This window comes from Pleuronectes platessa, chromosome 3 (assembly GCF_947347685.1).
Source record: "Pleuronectes platessa chromosome 3, fPlePla1.1, whole genome shotgun sequence".
NCBI lineage: Eukaryota > Metazoa > Chordata > Actinopteri > Pleuronectiformes > Pleuronectidae > Pleuronectes > Pleuronectes platessa.
The window spans coordinates 14,991,374-15,008,271 of record NC_070628.1 but is presented as its reverse complement, the minus strand read 5'-3'; the positions used below and the strand labels follow the sequence as shown (position 1 = coordinate 15,008,271).

Below are 16,898 nucleotides of genomic sequence, written 5' to 3'. Positions count from 1 at the left end.
ATGGGAAAAGAATCACAACCGGGGGAAAGCTCACCTCTGTCTGAACGGTGGCTGGTCTCTGGGTGCGCAGCATCTTCACCGTCTGGAAAATGTCCACCACGCCCTCGTACCTCATCCTCTCCAGCACGATGCTGAGGGTGATGAACACACCAGTTCTTCCCACTCCAGCGCTGTTGGTGGACAGATGGGAAGATATTTAGGAGTGGATACATCTAGATTTGCAGCACGAATAGTCATTTGCAAGAAGGTGTACTCTCATCTCATAGTCACATTGGTAACACTACCAGAAAAAAGTTTTTATGCAACACGCACATCTAGGGAAAAATATTTTGATAGTGCTGGATCTACAAATTTGTGTTTTGTTGAGAGCTTTTTGAAAAAAAAAATTCCCAGATTTTGACTGATCTCTCTTCAGTGTTTTCTCTACAGAACACTGGCACTTATTAAGGTGACATTAATTTAAGTTGACGTAGTTTGTCTCATGTGTAATTTCAAAGTAGGTGAAAATAACTAGCCCTAAAAAAAAACTTGGAACTTGGTCATCAGGGTCAGTTTATTGGATCAGTGCACTGAGCCATGACACTTTTACCATGTGACAAAACTAAATTATAATTTTTTTTATTATTTATCTATTTATCGCAGAAACAAGCCTGAAGGACATGAATGATGCCTCTCACCTGCAGTGCACCGAAATTGGCCCGTCCTGGCCAAACTGCTCTTTCGTTTTATGCACCTGGCCAATAAAATCAATGAATCCCTCCCCTGACTTTGGCACTCCTTGCTCCGGCCAATCAGTGAACTGGAACTGACGAACCGTCCGTGATTGGCCATCCTGAACGGGAGAGAAAATGTGTTATTCTTTCAAATTGAAACAGTCCAAATGATACCGTCTCTCTCTCTCTCTCTCTCTCTCTCTCTCTCTCTCTCTCTCTCTCTCTCTCTCTCTCTCTCTCTCTCTCTCTCTCTCTCTCTCTCTCTCAGATACATGAACACAAACTGAGGACTCACCCTGGCATCGGTCACTTTGAACTCTCGGAGGATGTACTGGGGCATGTTGTACTCAGCCATGGGATCCACCACAAAGTACTGGTACCTGGCAGAGCGCTCAGCGGGCCAGTACTGGTGACACTTCTCCTGCAGGCGGGGGGGGGGGGGGGGGACAGAGGCTTCAGTTCATATCTCCATTGTAATCCAGTGTAAATGGAGAGTCCCTTCTAGCTACTTGGTCACGAAAACATCTCCCTGCCTCGTCAAATTCATTATTCACTGGAAGATAATTTTGCGGCAGATGAGATAAGAGCTTCATGAGATATAGCGCTCGCCACTATCTCACTCTCGTAACTCTGTTTCTGCATTTTTTATTGCTTTATGTGCTGTTTCCTTTCCTTGTAGTGTTTCAAAGTGCACTCCAGTTCTCTCCTCAAAACGACTTCTGCTACTGGAAAGTCGGGATTGGAACAAATGTGAAAGAGCTGCTGATCCGGCTTCACTTCACACAGTCCTTCAAAGCAGTTATGGGAAAATAATGAGTCCTAATTACAACGTATTATGTGATACGGTAAGTTACAGGAAAACGTTTAGGAAAACTTGATACTGTTATCGAGTGCAAACAACTCTTGATATTCGGGGGTTGGTGTGACTTGAAACCTCATCTGTTATTTAAAAGCTGCAGAGTTTTACTGGTATGGGTTTTAAAGATTTTTACTAGACTTTCCAGGATAGTGATTACAGTGGTGTGTGTGTGTGTGTGTGTGTGTGTGTGTGTGTGTGTGTGTGTGTGTGTGTGTGTGTGTGTGTGTGTGTGTGTGTGTGTGTGTGTGTGTGTGTGTGTGTGTGTGTGTGTGTGTGTGTGTGTGTGTGTGTGTGTGTGTGTGTGTGTGTGCATGCATCCATACCCGTCCCATTTCTCTCAGTTTGGTTAACATGACAACAATGGTGGAGTTGTGTTCCCACAGCATCCTCCAGTAGTCCTCTGTGGTCTCAGCCAGGGGCCCTTGAGTGGCTATATAGGCCCTCTGCTGCCTATACACACACAAATACATGGATCACTGTATATGTGAACATTACATTATTATAAGATAACTGAAGGTCAGTTCCGTTTTCCATCAGCTATTGTCTGACGATGACACAGTGTACACTCCAGCCAGTTTCTGTAATCACAGGAGTCAAACATTTCACCATAAAACAACAAAAATATTATTTTGGGGTTTTGTTGTTTGGGCAAATCTCGTTTAACATCTATCTGCCTATGAATGCAGATGCACTGTTCATCTGAGGCCAACCAATCCTGCTCAAACATGATCGGTAAAACTAGAAACGGACACCAGAAGGAATCCAGCCCCCGAAATCTTGTCCCTCACTTACAGATTCTGCAGATTTACACGCCCAATCATTTTCTCTCACCTGTATCCATCGATGAAGCTGGCGTTGATGTAGTCGGAGCCCTCCACTCCTCTGATTGGCTGCAGACACACACGCGTGGTCTCATAGGGCATGATGTTCACCAGCCGGTTCTTGAACTTGTTGCATGGCAGGTTAGCACTCACAAACCGTGACGTGTGGGCCTTGGCACTGGCCAGACGCTGGAAGGAAAACGGCCTTTTATAATATCATAGTGACTGACAAACAGAATCTTTTACAAATCCTAAGATATGAGTCAGAGAAGTTACTGAGAGTGCATAAACAAAAAGCATGGATGGAAAAAAGGGGAATACATTTAAATGTATTCAGCAGAAGGCTTGCTTTTAGTTTTTTTGCACCGAACAACTGAAATTAGAAAATCGGCTCGACTCGGCAGCCCTGAGGACATTTAACCAGACATATTCAATTGAATAAACAAAGAGGGCTCGATATAGGGGGGATGAGGGCAGTGGTGGGGAATGAGAGAGGGAATATAATAAGATGGACGAGAGAAGGAAGAAGAAAATCAAAAGTTGGGGGGACAGGAAACCACAAGGCCCCACTCTGTCTCAACGCTCATATGTGAACCACAGTTGATCCTGCACCAGCAAAAATAAAAAAAATAAAATGAAAGCCTGGAACACACACATTCATATGGATACGTGCAGACAGGCAGACGTGAGCACAGACGGTACACTCTCTCTCACACTCGACCATTGGACGACACGTCTGAGGCAGAACAACAGAGGGGAACCGCAGACTCGAGGGGGGGAACAACGGGCTCTCGGGAAAGGAGCCTCGACCACCGGTGGCTACCGGAGCGCCGTGGGAGAAACGGCAGGGCCTCATTTTCTTGCCGACAGACCGAGCTGGAAAATCCCACAGTAACCCAGAGTTCACCGGTTCATCTGAACGCCCCGAACACCAGTTCATAGCGTAAACAATAGTAACTCTTCGCTTCATTTGGTTTTGGATTTGACGCAGGATTATCGATTAAGCCTGGCAAACACGAACCTCCTCACCGCTTTGATACGTGCTGCTATCTTCACCATCTGTGTAGCTTGGATGAAATCTTCCCCTGTTGGCAGCCCCTTACGAATAAACGCATCTTACAGACCCAACCAGTAAACGTGGAGTGAAAGGAAACAGAAACACTGCATCTTCATCAAGTGTCGGATTCACCGAAAGAGGCCAGAGCCGCTCTCTTTCTTCTTGCTTTTCCCTCGCACATACTTTCTGTGATTTGATTTGAGAGGATGCGACGCCGCTCCTCCTCGGAGAAATTCCATCCAGTTTGGTGTTCTGTTGACGGAGGTGGAAAGTGCTGCTCCACGACGGCCCGGCTGCTGTTCCTCTGAGATGAAACCTGACGACTGAGACAACCCTGGCATATGTTTGACATCAATATGAGGCTGAGCAAACAGTTCAGGTCGTTGTCATTCTGGGGAGACTACGGCCATTAGGACCGGAATGCAGACGCATAGGATGAGGTAGATTGCTTGGAGTGGCTTTTTGTTTACTTTGCCCACTGAGCCTCTGAGCAGGCACGAACCATTCCAGGAAAGATTTAAAGCCGCCTGCTTTCAATATAAACCTGTATGAATAAAGCTAATTCTCATTTCACCCAGAGCAGAGCAGGCAGAAAAGTCAGCAGAGAACGTGGCTGGCAAGTGGTAAATATCAGAGTAAACCAAATAAAAACATCCACAATAAATCAAAACAACGCCCCTCTTGGGCACTCACCCTTCTTCGCTTGTCTATTCGTGTCCGTTCTCAATCTGAATTCTGATCAGCTGAAGATATGTTTGCCAATATGACCCTTCCCAAAGGTTTTGTTCAAAAACTGCAACCTTCTAGCCGACAGACTTTTCTGAGCTTCAAACTTTCATACCACAATCCTTTGCGATGGTTATGGCCTTGGATTCAAAATGCGGAAATCCCGTAATCCCTTTCAAATCCAACCATCCGTCTTGACTATATGAAACTCTCAGAGGGTCACTGGTAATGTAAGAATCTTTTACAGCTCCAGGAGAGATTTTCATTTACTGTCATGGTCAAGAATTTCAGTTTCATGCGGACGATTTGTCCGTGAGGAGGCGGCTGCTCTGAAGATGATGTTCCGACCAACATCTTGATAACGGTTGTTATCCAAGGGAAAGATGTTCAAGCCCTCTACCCCATCACTGCATATCGAGGGGTAGGGCCAAGGAAGAGGAATTGGGACAGGGCCTAAAAAACACAACTGCTTCGCTCTGTTCCAAACTGACAATATTCACTCTTTAGCACTTCAGCAGCTTCTTAATTAACATGTGATATCTCATTTGTTTCAAGCCACTGAAGAGACCATGTACTGTACTTTCTTTATGGGGGCAGGATGGCCCATTAGGTTCAGACACCATCTTTAGAAGTGTCTGTGAGGCACTAAATAATCCAGTACCAACTTCCGCGGTGCCTTTATATCGCTGACCCGCTGAAGTCTGACCTCCTGTGTGGCGAGGGGCAAGAAAGAGGTGACTCTCTTTCAGAGAACAGTGAAGTGTCATCTTATTATCATTAATTTGGTTTATGAACCGTTATAAATCGGTTGGACCTAATTTTTACACGCTGCAGGGACACTGGGGATAATTCTCACCTTGAACTCCAGCTCCATGCCGGTGACATTCTCTCCCGGTTCAACCTGGGTCAGCCTCTGGATGTAGGAGTACAGGTTCCTGGCGGGGACCTCGGTGTTCCCGCAGGTCACGGCCTCCAGCAGTGCATCGTGGATGAAGATGTACTGATCCTCCGTCTGGACCATGTAGTTCCTCTGGGAGCGCATCAGCGTGACGTGACCATAGATGTCGATGGCCTTCTCGTGCTTGATGCGCTCCGCCATGGCCTCGATCACGATGAAGCAGCCTGTGCGACCCACTCCAGCGCTGTGTATAGACAATGAAGTAAAAAAAAATGGCGTGGTGAACCTGGGGTAGGAAATGTTGGACAAATCTCTTCCCTGAGTGTGTGCTGCGATCTCAATATTGGCATTATCTTGGCACTGGTGCACGGTGTGCAAAAGCTCTAACATACTGTCCCTTAATCAACTAAATATCCCAAAGACGCCAGACAGCAATATTTCCCACAAAAGACCTGAAATTGACATCAGCGATGAGTCAGCAGCGCCGTCTCACCGGCACGAGGAAGATCTCCTCTCCTATCGACATACAATCCAGAAAGCTGCCCACCCAAACACTTCACATTTCTGCTGTGCTGGTGGCTAAATGGTGAAAACCCCTGACCATGCAAGTTTCTGCAAATGAATAAAAATCACTTTATATAGTTAAATTAATACCAGTGTGTATGTGCGAGCACTACAGTGTGTGTGCTGTGCAGGTGGAATGAGATTGGGTCCATTGTCTGATCCAGAGTCTGGTTGACATGTTAAGACACATTATGATGGAGTTTGGCTGAGATAATTAAATTTGACTGATAATCCTGTTAGATACTCCATCTGACTGCAGCAGGAGATTAGGGAGCGCTCCTCTGCTGCCAACCTTTTCACCCCCCTCCCGCTTCCATCTCTCCGCCACTTTATCTTCCCTCTAAGTACCCTTCCGACGCTCTCGCACCATCCCCGCCACTTTTTCACTCTCACATTTGTCTGCTTTTTTAGACTCCATTTTCACCCCACCTCTCCTTCTCTTTAATTCATCATTTCCATTCAGCGTGTCCTGAGTTTGACCTCACCTTCTCTCTATTCCGGCGTGTTCGGTATCTTCCCCTCTAATTCCCGGTCCCTTGCTAACTCTCAATCATTGCCTCAATCCCCCCTTTTTCTTCCCCATGCCCTCTCATCCTCTACATCTATACCACACTAATTCTTCCTCCCGAGAGCTTCTCCTCCATATTCCCTCTGGTACCCTCAATCTTCTCCTCTCATTTGCTTCCTACTGAGAGAAAATAGCTGCTTCATTCCGGCTCTTGAGCTCAACACTGTGCCAAGACGGTAATGACAAGTTGTAGAATCCTTCTCTAACCGATGCCTCAGCCTTCTGCCACTCACACAGCGGCTCATTTGAATATAAACTTATGAACCCAGAACTACCAGCAGCTTAAATGGTAAATAGTCAACACTGGAAGCTTCTTATAGAAAGGAAGGGTCTGCGTGGCGGTTGGTGCTGTTGTTAAATCTTGGAGATGATGGAGGTTGTTAAAGGAGGAATTTTGGTGTTAAAGCTAGTGGGGATGTTTGGGGTTTACATAATAGCAGGTCAATCTCATTTGAGTTCTGGACCTGTGAATGACTTGTGCTCTTTTCACATACTCCTGCCTGGGCTCCGGAAAATGATGCTGCCAAATGCAGAATAACAAGCAGGCTCATAATGTAAGCACAGACACACAACACACACATACCTGCAATGGACGACCATGGGTCCTGCATCTGGAGGGTTGCAGGCCTTAACCCTCCGAAGGAAGGCCAGGAAGGGCGTGGGGTGCTCGGGCACCCCGTGGTCCGGCCAGGCCGTGAACTGGAAGTGACGAACCTCACGCTTCTCATTGGAGCCGCTCTGGACAGGCAACAGAAAGGGGAACAGATAAAAACGCTAATTCGGCATGACTATTCTCAAAACGCTTTTGTGTCTCGGACCTTGGAGTTGAAGAGAAATATAGAATATCACCTCACTTACATTAACATATGAAGAAACTGTATAAATGAACTGTTGGTTTAGTGAACCTGTCAAATTATAAAATGTAGAAACTAATCCACGATGGATCAAAATGCACTTTTTTATAGACTACAAAAAACAAGGCAACAAGGGCATCTAAGATGTGATTAGCCTCTTTAAATAGAAAGATTAATAATGTATGAAAAACCTAAAACAATTCTAACCTGTCATGTTGGGTCCAATACATACATTTAAAGACCAACTGTGACGTCAAGCGCAAGCACGTATACGAGCCTGGATGAATCTTTGAACAGATCAATGCAAGCTTGACCCCATTACACTCCAGCGCACATGGCATGTTACCTTGTACAGAGCGAAGGTCCTGACAGAGTAGGTAGCCAGCTCCACTGTGTCCAGCAGAGTGACCTGAATGAGGCCGTAGGTCTCGGTGCCCCGGGTCGGCCAGTACTGATCGCACTTCACCTGGAGGACAAGAAGGTGGAAGCTGTGAGATGTGCAGAGAAGTTCCGAGATGTCCGTGTCTTGGCTGCATGTGCACGAGGCAAATAAGGAGGGGGGGGAGTGTTGGTGCAACATCAGTGAGAAGGTTTGCAAAATTCAGACAGAAATGCTCGAGAAAACAAATGTGCATTTAATTACAATTCAGTGTGTGACAGGAGTCTTTTAGTGTGTGTGTGTGTGTGTGTGGTGAAGGGAGAGAGATAATTCTTCTTTCTGTGGTCTGTGATTCTGCAAGTTGTTTGAAATACTATAAAACTGTGTTGCATGAAATTGACAGAGGTTGGTGGGCTCTCACAAGGATCCACTGCAGAGCACAGCAAAGTCGAGCGACACGCTAAAGCAATTCATTGCAGCCTCACATGTCCCTACAAAAGTGCACACAAATCCCAGCATCCCTAATCACCACAACGCCAAGACTCCCTCTGCATGAGGCCGTCATATTTGTAGTTCTTCAACCCGGCCTCGGAGACCACAGTAGCGTGAGGGAAAAAAAAACTCCCAAAGTAGAAGAAGGAGGGGAGGAGGGCCCTGGCATAATCAGGCCAAACCAAACGTTATGTGCTGATCCCTCCAGTCCTCACATCAAAGACAGCAGGGAGCTCAGCTCTGCTCGCTCTGCATTCCACTGCTCCAGACTGGGGATTATGCGTTTTGGCCTGGGACGTTCAGGCAGTAATTACAGCTTTTCAACTGTTGTTTTCCCAGCAGACCTTGAGACACTGCGGGGAGAAGAATGGTCGTCCACGTAGGGGGGCTGGATGCCCTGCCAAACACTGAACAGGATGGCAGTAAATACCTGGTGTGAAGACTATATTATCCATTAATATATGGACGAGCAGCATAACTGCGCCTTGCTCTTGTGCAGTTTGATTGGTGCTAAGAGGAAGGATGCTGGCACGACTCCCGCAGCGGGACCATCTGTGATCATCTGTGATGCTAATGCGTAAACACATAATGGCATAATCTTGAGAGGTGTTAAATGAGATTAAATCATTTTCTGCAGCCCACTATTCCCTCAAGCCGGAGATACAGCTGTAGAAAACATCCAAGAATATTCAAATCGGATGTTGTCATCGCTGCAAATTGTTCTAACTACCTGATTGAATCCAGAGAATTTAAAGCAGGCAGTTACCATACAAAGATTTATCATGTTTACGAGAAATCCGCCGACTGCTTACAAGTAGTTGCCCTGCAGTCCTCCAGCAAAACAAAACATCGATATACAAAGCTCTTTATGAAAGTGTAACCAGGGAATAAAGACACTTTTTTACGTCTGTATTTCATAGACACAAGACAAGAAAAGAGAAAAACAGCTGTGGGTGTGACCATGCAAAGTGTGGACGATAATGTGCTCTCCCTCTGAACTGTTGCGGTTACAATAAACCCGTTCCTACTCGACTATGAATGCCCTGTGTTGAGTTGACAACAATTCAGCATTCTCACTCAAAGCATTGGCTTTTGCAGAGACAAGAAGGTGGAGGAACCAGCAGTGATAAAATGGCACAGGGTAGAGAGGAGAAAACAAAAGGTAAGGAGGTGTACGGAGAAAAACCATGTGAGGTGAGGTTGCACTTTAAAAAGGATTAGAAAAGGAGAGAAAGAGAGGTCTTGCCTTAGAGAAGAAATAAGAGGGCATCTGAGGGTCAAAGAGACACAACAGGGACAGGTGAGAAAAGGTTGAAAAGGAAAACAGTTTTAACACAGGGTACAGGTTAATAGGAAAAGAAGCACAGATGAGGAAAAGGATCATTTTCTGAACAGGGATCTGGACTTAATTGGAAGGCACTTAACCATGATTCATACCTCAAGCAATTCTTGTTCATTTTACTCCAACATGACATTTTCATTACACTGGATTTTCACTCAAGTACAGACTCTGTTAACAACAGTAAAACGCCTTGGAGCCAAAATGATTTTCTTATTCATTACCGAGCCCACATTTAGCTGTATTTGTAATTCCTGCAGGTTTTTCTCACCATTCATGCACCTCCCACCCTCCTCCTCCTCCTCCTCCTCCTCCTCCTCACTGCGATCCCCTCACTTACCTATGGCACTTTTAGCTAGGTCTTCGTAATGCTGCTTTTTTATTCTACAACAACCTATTGTTGTACTACATAATTTAAGCTGTCAATTCTGTCCTCTCCTTTTCTGTTTCTGATCTCTTGAATCCTGAAAGAAATGAACATCCTGTCCTTCCCTGGTCGGTCCTGTATCTTTCCACTGCTGTCAAACCAACTTTATCCAATTCTATTCTCTCTCAACTCTAACGTAAAAGTACTCTACCCCTCTCTATGTGCTCAAACCTGAAAAACTGATCCTGCCCTATATATTTCCTATTCCTGACTGTTAGGAATAGGAAATGAGTGAGTGAGTGACAGGCTGAACCCAAATGCACATCCAGACTTGCAGACTGAGCCGAACTTACTGTCACATCAAGTCTGCCCGGGCAGGAGCAAGATTGAAAACCATTCTGATTCCCGCTATAGACTCTAGTTCTACAGATTTCTGTGTCTTGATGTGGTTGAACAGGATTTTAACGTCTACATGTTTTGTCAATATTTTGCACATTTATAGTAAGTAGTTCCTTCTGTTTCCTCAGCCAAACAATACAAGATAATATCTGCAATACAATGAAATGTGGGAAACTGAATCAGTGTCTAGTGACTTCTGCAGGTCAGTGAAGTCTGGTGAAGTCTGCAGAATGTCTGCCTGAGGCCCCTTGTGGACTGGATGAATTGTGGGTTTGGACGACCCTCACCACTCGCAGACTTATTCCCAAGAACGTGGCCGCAAAGTCTGTAAGTCTGCAAGTGTGGCGGAGTCAAGACATTTGGATTCAGCCATAAAGCTGAGTTCATGATGAAGTTACACCATTAGTTGGTCGGTCAAGTTTCCCCATTGGCTATTGTCATTTCAAACTGAAATGGCATGAACTAGACGGAGGCTTACAGGCAGTGTGGCCAACTTACTGCATTTGTTGCAAGATCAACTGACTTCTCAGACCTGTGTGTTGACCTATATTCATAAAGTACGACGCAACCAATCCACTTGCAACATTTTGTACAAACCTCAGCTACTTTTTCTACAATTGCCAGAACTCCCCCCCGAGAGCTTCAAGCTAAAAGTGCCACGGTAAGGCAGCAGAGAGGTGGAGCAGCAGACATGACATGGAAGTCACCCTGCCAGCTCCCTGAGACTAAGTCTTAAGTCTGTGTAATAACCCATTTAGTCAGTGTGCGAATAGATAATGGGTTGAAAGATTGGACACTACGCAGAATGAGATAATTATATCATGAATATGCTCATTTGGTAACTGTTAGTTCACAACAGTTTTCAACTATGTCTTCAATTTCACCCATTGGTCATCCAGTCACATAATGAACAAGTGATTGACCTTGTCTTGTTGTTGAATCTTACCCTGCTGCTGTCAGTGGAATACCCAGATACTATAGATGATGTCATTGCTCCTGCATTATCAAAATCCAACTTTTTCCCTGAATCAGCCTTAAAACTTCATGATTCACCGACTTTAAACTAACATTAATGCAACCAACATTAATAGTCTTCACCACTACCATTGCTCAGAGGGAATATAAAGGGACCTGCCTTGTTATACCCCCTATCCTGCTCCGGCACTGTTCCCCAGTATGTCCTATACTGCATCCTGCTATCCTACACTGCCTCTCTGTCAAATCCAACAGTCCCATGTGCCAATGTTGACAATCTGCTGCCCTTACCCTCTGTCGACCCCTGTCTTAGTCCGCCCTCTCTTTCTTACCCGTGACTTCTCCTCCAGCTTGGTCATCATGATAATGTTGGCTGTGTGCTGCTCCCAGATCATTCTCCAGAAGTCCCCAAAGGTCTCAGGGAGGGAGCCCTGAGTTGCGACATAGGCATTCTGACGGCGGTAGCCATCGACATAGTTAGCGTTGATGTAGTCACTGCCCGGGACACCTGCAGGACAGGGAGAGAGTGGAGGTTGAGAGTTCCAAAAAATACTCTCCATGGTTTTATGTTCGAATAAAACCACGAATGTCTCCGACACTGATCACTGGGAAACACTCTGTGTCCGTGTAATATTCTTTGCAGATCAACCCGACACTTAATGGTGAAATAATCTACAGTGTATGGATTATTCAAAGTCTGCTGCCATGAAAGCAGGTTTATGTCCCCGTAATAAAGAGTGTGGATCATCTGAGGTCATGGCAGGGAGATTAATGTGTTCACAGGACCAAGCGTCCTTTAGTGTTGGATTGTTCAGCCGTCTTGTTTTATAATACATGCTAAGATGATCATGGTCCTAATCCGAGTATACTCTGGATGTGTCGCTTTGAATGGCAATATGACTGTAAGGCCATCTCTGTGTAAGACTCGGCTGACACTGCTTGTCCTGGAAGGGCTTCTGTGTGTGTGTGTTTGTGTGTGTGTGTGTGTGTGTGTGTGTGAGAGAGAGAGACCGTCTGTGTGTGTTTGATTTAGGATCAGTCCTGCTCATCTGGGGCCTAATACCATAATCCCCAAAATCACTGAGTCACAGCTCAAACATGCACACATACACCAAAACGCCAGAGTACACACACAGGCGCACACACAGACGTGCACGCGTCCATTCAGCCGTGACCCGATTCTGCTGAAGTGGGACTAAAGAATTCCTTTTGAGGCGTCTGATAGCGGTTTACAATAAAAAGTTAGAAGTCAAAGAGGATACTAGGAACTCCCTTAGCACATTCTCCTTTGGTTTCTTATTTTATGAGCACGACTCAGTCCCATAAAGTCGTAAAATCCCGAGCATCACCGTGCACACACCACACACACACCACACACATTGAAATGGCAGAGGAGTGTGGGGTGTTTATACAATTTATATTAAATGGGATTGGGACAGATGGTAAGAAGAGCTTCTAACATATGTTTATAAACCTCAGTCTTTAAAAGACAGCTTGGCTAAATGCTGTGATGTGCTGCAACTTTATTGTAAGGGACTACAGCAGAGGCACTGTGCAGATAAAACACACACACACACACACACACACACACACACGCATGCACGCAAAAAAATACACACACATTTCCTGTTCCTTGGTGGCTTCACTAGCTTGGCAGATAGTGTGTGTTCATGAATGCGAGGAAAAGACTGTGAGCAGAAGTGCATATCTGTGCTTGTGCATATGTTGTAAAGCTAAAGTGGAATAGTGTGTGTGCGTGTGTGTGTGTGTGTGTGTGTGTGTGAAGCCTTGCTTTACTTCATCCATGGGGTCCGAACAATTGAGTTCTGCTATACTTCAACAGCTTTGTGGGGACCTAAATCCTTGGCCCCTTAAGTTTAAGTGGCTTTTGAGGGGCTTTAGGTTCAGTTGTGATGGTTAAGGTTAGTAGAAGGGGCTAGTGAATGCAGCATGCTAATGGCAGGTCCCCACAAACGTTGTAAGACATGGATAAGACGTGTGTGTAATTGGACATGCTCAAGAGTACAAGTGTGTATATGTGTTTTCAAAGCTGGAGGAAGGACAGACAGCCAGGGCTGCGGGACAGGTGGGGGTGGAAGGGCTGCTCACACATGCTCTGCCCAGATAAGGCTCATCTGTTTGGGCCCGGCCTCCCACTGCCTCCCTCTCTCCACACTGGAGCTGCCAGTTTCTACGCCTCAGGTCTTTCCCAGCCGAGGTGGGTGAGTGCGCTTCAAAGCTCACACTGAGAACAGGACTGAGACTATTTTTTTTTTCTCGTTTAAGACCTTTCAAAAAGATCGAATTGAGGAAAATGGGTACACCATGAAAATGTTTTAGTAACTAGGCTATAAATGAAGTACGAGCATAATTTTATTTCAATAGATAATAGAACGGCCAAGTGAGAGACAGGTACAGCATATTTTAAGTGTCGCATAGAAAGTTCTCACACACACATATTAACAGATATACAGACACACACATACACATATGTATGTACTTGTAATGACTCTCATTGCCACTGCTAAGGAGGTTGCTTTCATCTGGGTTTGTTTGTTTGTTTCTTAGCGTGATTTTGCAAAAACTACTGGATGGATTACTACGAAACTTAGTGGAATGATGCGTTATGGGTCAGGGACGAATCCATTCAAGAAAATTCAATATCAAGCATGTTTAAGGGACTGATATTTATGAGTGTGTCACATTTGGTTTAGTGCAGATCCAATTAAAAACCTGGATCTAGTGAATTTAAATAAGATTTCACATGGAAACTGTTGTGGCTTGGCAGAGTGCCATTCTAGTTAACTTGATGCACTTCCTACTCTTTAACACCAACCTCATCAATTACATCTAAATGCCCTCTTGTCTGAAATCTTAACAGTGAAACCAAGTAATGGACCTCAAACATCACTTTAAAGAAATGAGGAATTGGTTGTCTTACCATCTATGCTGGAGAGTATAACCCTGGAGTGGTCATAGGCGATGACGTTAGCATAGCGGTTCTTTGGTTTGTTGACCTCCAGGTTGGAGTTCTCCCATGTGAACTGCTGACCAGGGTCGATGGACTGCAACACACACAAGTCAAGGTCAGAGCGAAGCACAGATCTAAGAGATATAGTTATTACACTTCTTTCATTTCAAAGTAATGTCAGACACTGTGTGCTATTGTTTCTGGAAAGGTTTTGGGGTTTTTATTAAAAAAAATAATCCAATTATTGCTTTTCCAACAGTCATTCCAGCGTGTGGTGTGTCAGGAGCATTATGTTCTGACAAATGGCCACGGCATACATGCTTGGGATAATCATTACTGCAAGGAAATCCCCCTTTTTGTTTCATGTTGCTGAAAGCTAATATCATGAATCAAGCAAAGTTCAGTTCGGAAAGAACCTAAGAACTAATAACTCTACATTAAAACCCTAATAGTGTTGTAAAACATGGCTTACTGCTATTGTATGTAACACCTCTAACAAAGGCAAATTCATTGTTTCTTCCTGGCCAGTCCTCTGGGCTCCACTAAGGTCCTTAGACAGAAATGTTGCATTCCACCGATGGAACCTTATGGAGCCCTATGCAGACGTCCGCATGCAGATCAAAATGTATTGCCGCGCTGACTGTACGCAACAGCTGAGCATGCCCCAGGTACAACATCATTTGTTCTTCAACAATCTCAAGTCCAGTTGGTGGCGCACTCTTGGTTTGGTTGCAAGAAAGAAAAGAAGAAGATGAAGATAATGGACGATAGTTTTAAAGAGTGTTTTTTGTTTGTTAAACCCATCTTTGAAGGAATATAAGGACACACAAATGCTGCAAAATCGTGGAGAGAAATCGCAGCTAAACTAAGTCGTGATGAGAGTCTTTTTGATTTAAATAACGTTTGACAAACAACCTTATTGCTCATTTCTGCCACCAACTGAAAGGAAAATAAATGGGGGATCAGGTATGCATGCGTGGACCGCCAGACCGACCCAGACCCTCATTTTAGTATGAAACCGTGGGCATTTACGTGTCACTAGAATGAGATCTCAGCGGACACGGAACATGGAAAGTACGGTCAACTCTTAATCTCATGCAAATCCTTGGTACATCTTCAAATTGGCCACAAAATAACGAAATTACCATGTAGAAGAGGCAATGACTGCACCATTCAATCAATCTGAGCACACGGCCATTGTTCACCATAACCCCACCGTTGAAACCAAGTACAAATTGAAAATTAATAAGGCTTCGCTGGCATTGGAAAGGAATGTGATCGAACGTGATATCCCATTTCTAGAAACAACAGTGAGTTAGGGACTTTCCACGGTTTAAAAGAAAGAAAAAAAAAACAGCTGCGACCACAGAAAGAAGATAAAAGCACGATAAATTCTTAAGGGAGAGAAAGGATGGTTTTGTTAGACCAACACATTAAGTTCCTGGAGGGTAATTACAGTGTAACCATTACTGTTTGCTGGGAGCGGCAGACATGAGGTCATTAAGAGGCTGTCAATGGAGAGGGACGAAGAGCAGAGAGCCAGGGCAGTTTAGCAATTTTGAATATTTTATGACACATAATTATGGTTTGGCTGGGGGCTAAATGGACAGGGGTGGTACTAGAGGAGTGCATGTATGTGTGTGTACATGTGTGTGTGTGTGTTTGAGGGCGCTTTCCGCTTGCTGCCCAATATCATGTGTGTCTGATTATTACACCGCAATCGTTTCTGGCCCGTCTTGCTCCCTCTCCCCTCAGACCCGCTCCATCCATCTCTCCCATTCCCTTGTTAAGTGTTCAGCACCGAACAAAGCACACAGTCATGCAGAGAGAATGCGTGGCTCAACCGAGTGGTTCCAACTCGCACCGCAATTACATACGGTTTCTCCCTCACTGTCTCTTCCACCCCATCTTCCAACACTTATTTGCCCTAAAACATCCCCGCACTGTTTTCCTCCACTTTCCATAAACTGTCCTCATCTTGTTGTGTCTCTCTGCCACACACACTTTGTTTCTCTCTTCTTCTGGTAGCCAATTAAAGCCTTGTGTCGCCGTCCTCACCCAGGGGGCGTCGGTTTTTAAAACCATTTCTTTTTTTCTTGTGCAAGGAAAAGAAAACATTTTTTACCCGTTTAATAAATCTCTGTGGAGCTCATTGTGATGCTGCGGTTATTTGCAACACAGGCAGGGAAATATTGTGGAATATTTCGATTAATGTTTTTTTTTGTTGCAGCACACCGAGTTCAGGCACATGGTTATCTCCATGTGGAGGCATTTTTTTTTGGGGGGGGGGGACCATATTAAATGTGCTGCAAGTTGAAGAAAACGAATCAAGCCTTTATTTTTTATGCAGGGAACACTCACTTCCTGTATCTCTCTGCGAACGCGGCTTCGTTATTTCTATCTACTCTCTTTCTTCACCACGGGATGAAAACGAGGGTTTGATAACCATCTGGCTGTAAGCAAACTGTCTCTGAGCTTTCAATTTCACTCCTACATTTGCATAGATAATAACAAGGCGGCAGCGAGAGAGGAGAATGTGTGTTATCTTGTGTCGTTTCTATGATGACCAATCAAAACGCAACTTAGCCGCATCTGCATCGCCTGCCATTGAAATTGAAACTGAACGATAAAAGCATCAAAACCACACGAATTTCCACAAGTTTAAGATTTCCAGGGGACTGATAATCAGCATTCCTACCTCGTACTCTTGAGAGAACTTGAGATTGTCGTTTGCCTTGAGGCGCTCAATGTGATCTGCCATCTCCGAGATGGGGACGGGCGGGTGACTGGCCATGCCTGCCGAGCACAGAAAGAAGAAAAAAGAGGCCATTTTGATACACGTACAACTGAACTCTCTGGGAGGAAAATGTTAGGGGTTAGGATTCTCAGAGGAGGTGTTGTTTAGTGCTCGGTCCA

The 16,898-nt window shown here is 44.9% G+C and overlaps 1 protein-coding gene across 1 annotated transcript in view; it reads right to left on the bottom strand.

Moving 5' to 3' along the window:
- Positions 1-16,898, bottom strand: part of ptprdb (protein tyrosine phosphatase receptor type Db) — an 88,610-nt gene that overhangs the window by 2,941 nt on the left and 68,771 nt on the right. Inside the window, exons 29-39 of the mRNA XM_053419413.1 lie at positions 16,681-16,778; positions 13,953-14,076; positions 11,344-11,519; positions 7,407-7,526; positions 6,790-6,944; positions 5,033-5,318; positions 2,404-2,582; positions 1,896-2,022; positions 1,009-1,134; positions 678-832; positions 35-170 (exon numbers count right to left, since the gene is read on the bottom strand). Of these exons, the coding sequence (XP_053275388.1) occupies positions 35-170; positions 678-832; positions 1,009-1,134; positions 1,896-2,022; positions 2,404-2,582; positions 5,033-5,318; positions 6,790-6,944; positions 7,407-7,526; positions 11,344-11,519; positions 13,953-14,076; positions 16,681-16,778 (1,682 nt within the window). The remainder of the gene's footprint in view (positions 1-34; positions 171-677; positions 833-1,008; positions 1,135-1,895; positions 2,023-2,403; positions 2,583-5,032; positions 5,319-6,789; positions 6,945-7,406; positions 7,527-11,343; positions 11,520-13,952; positions 14,077-16,680; positions 16,779-16,898) is intronic.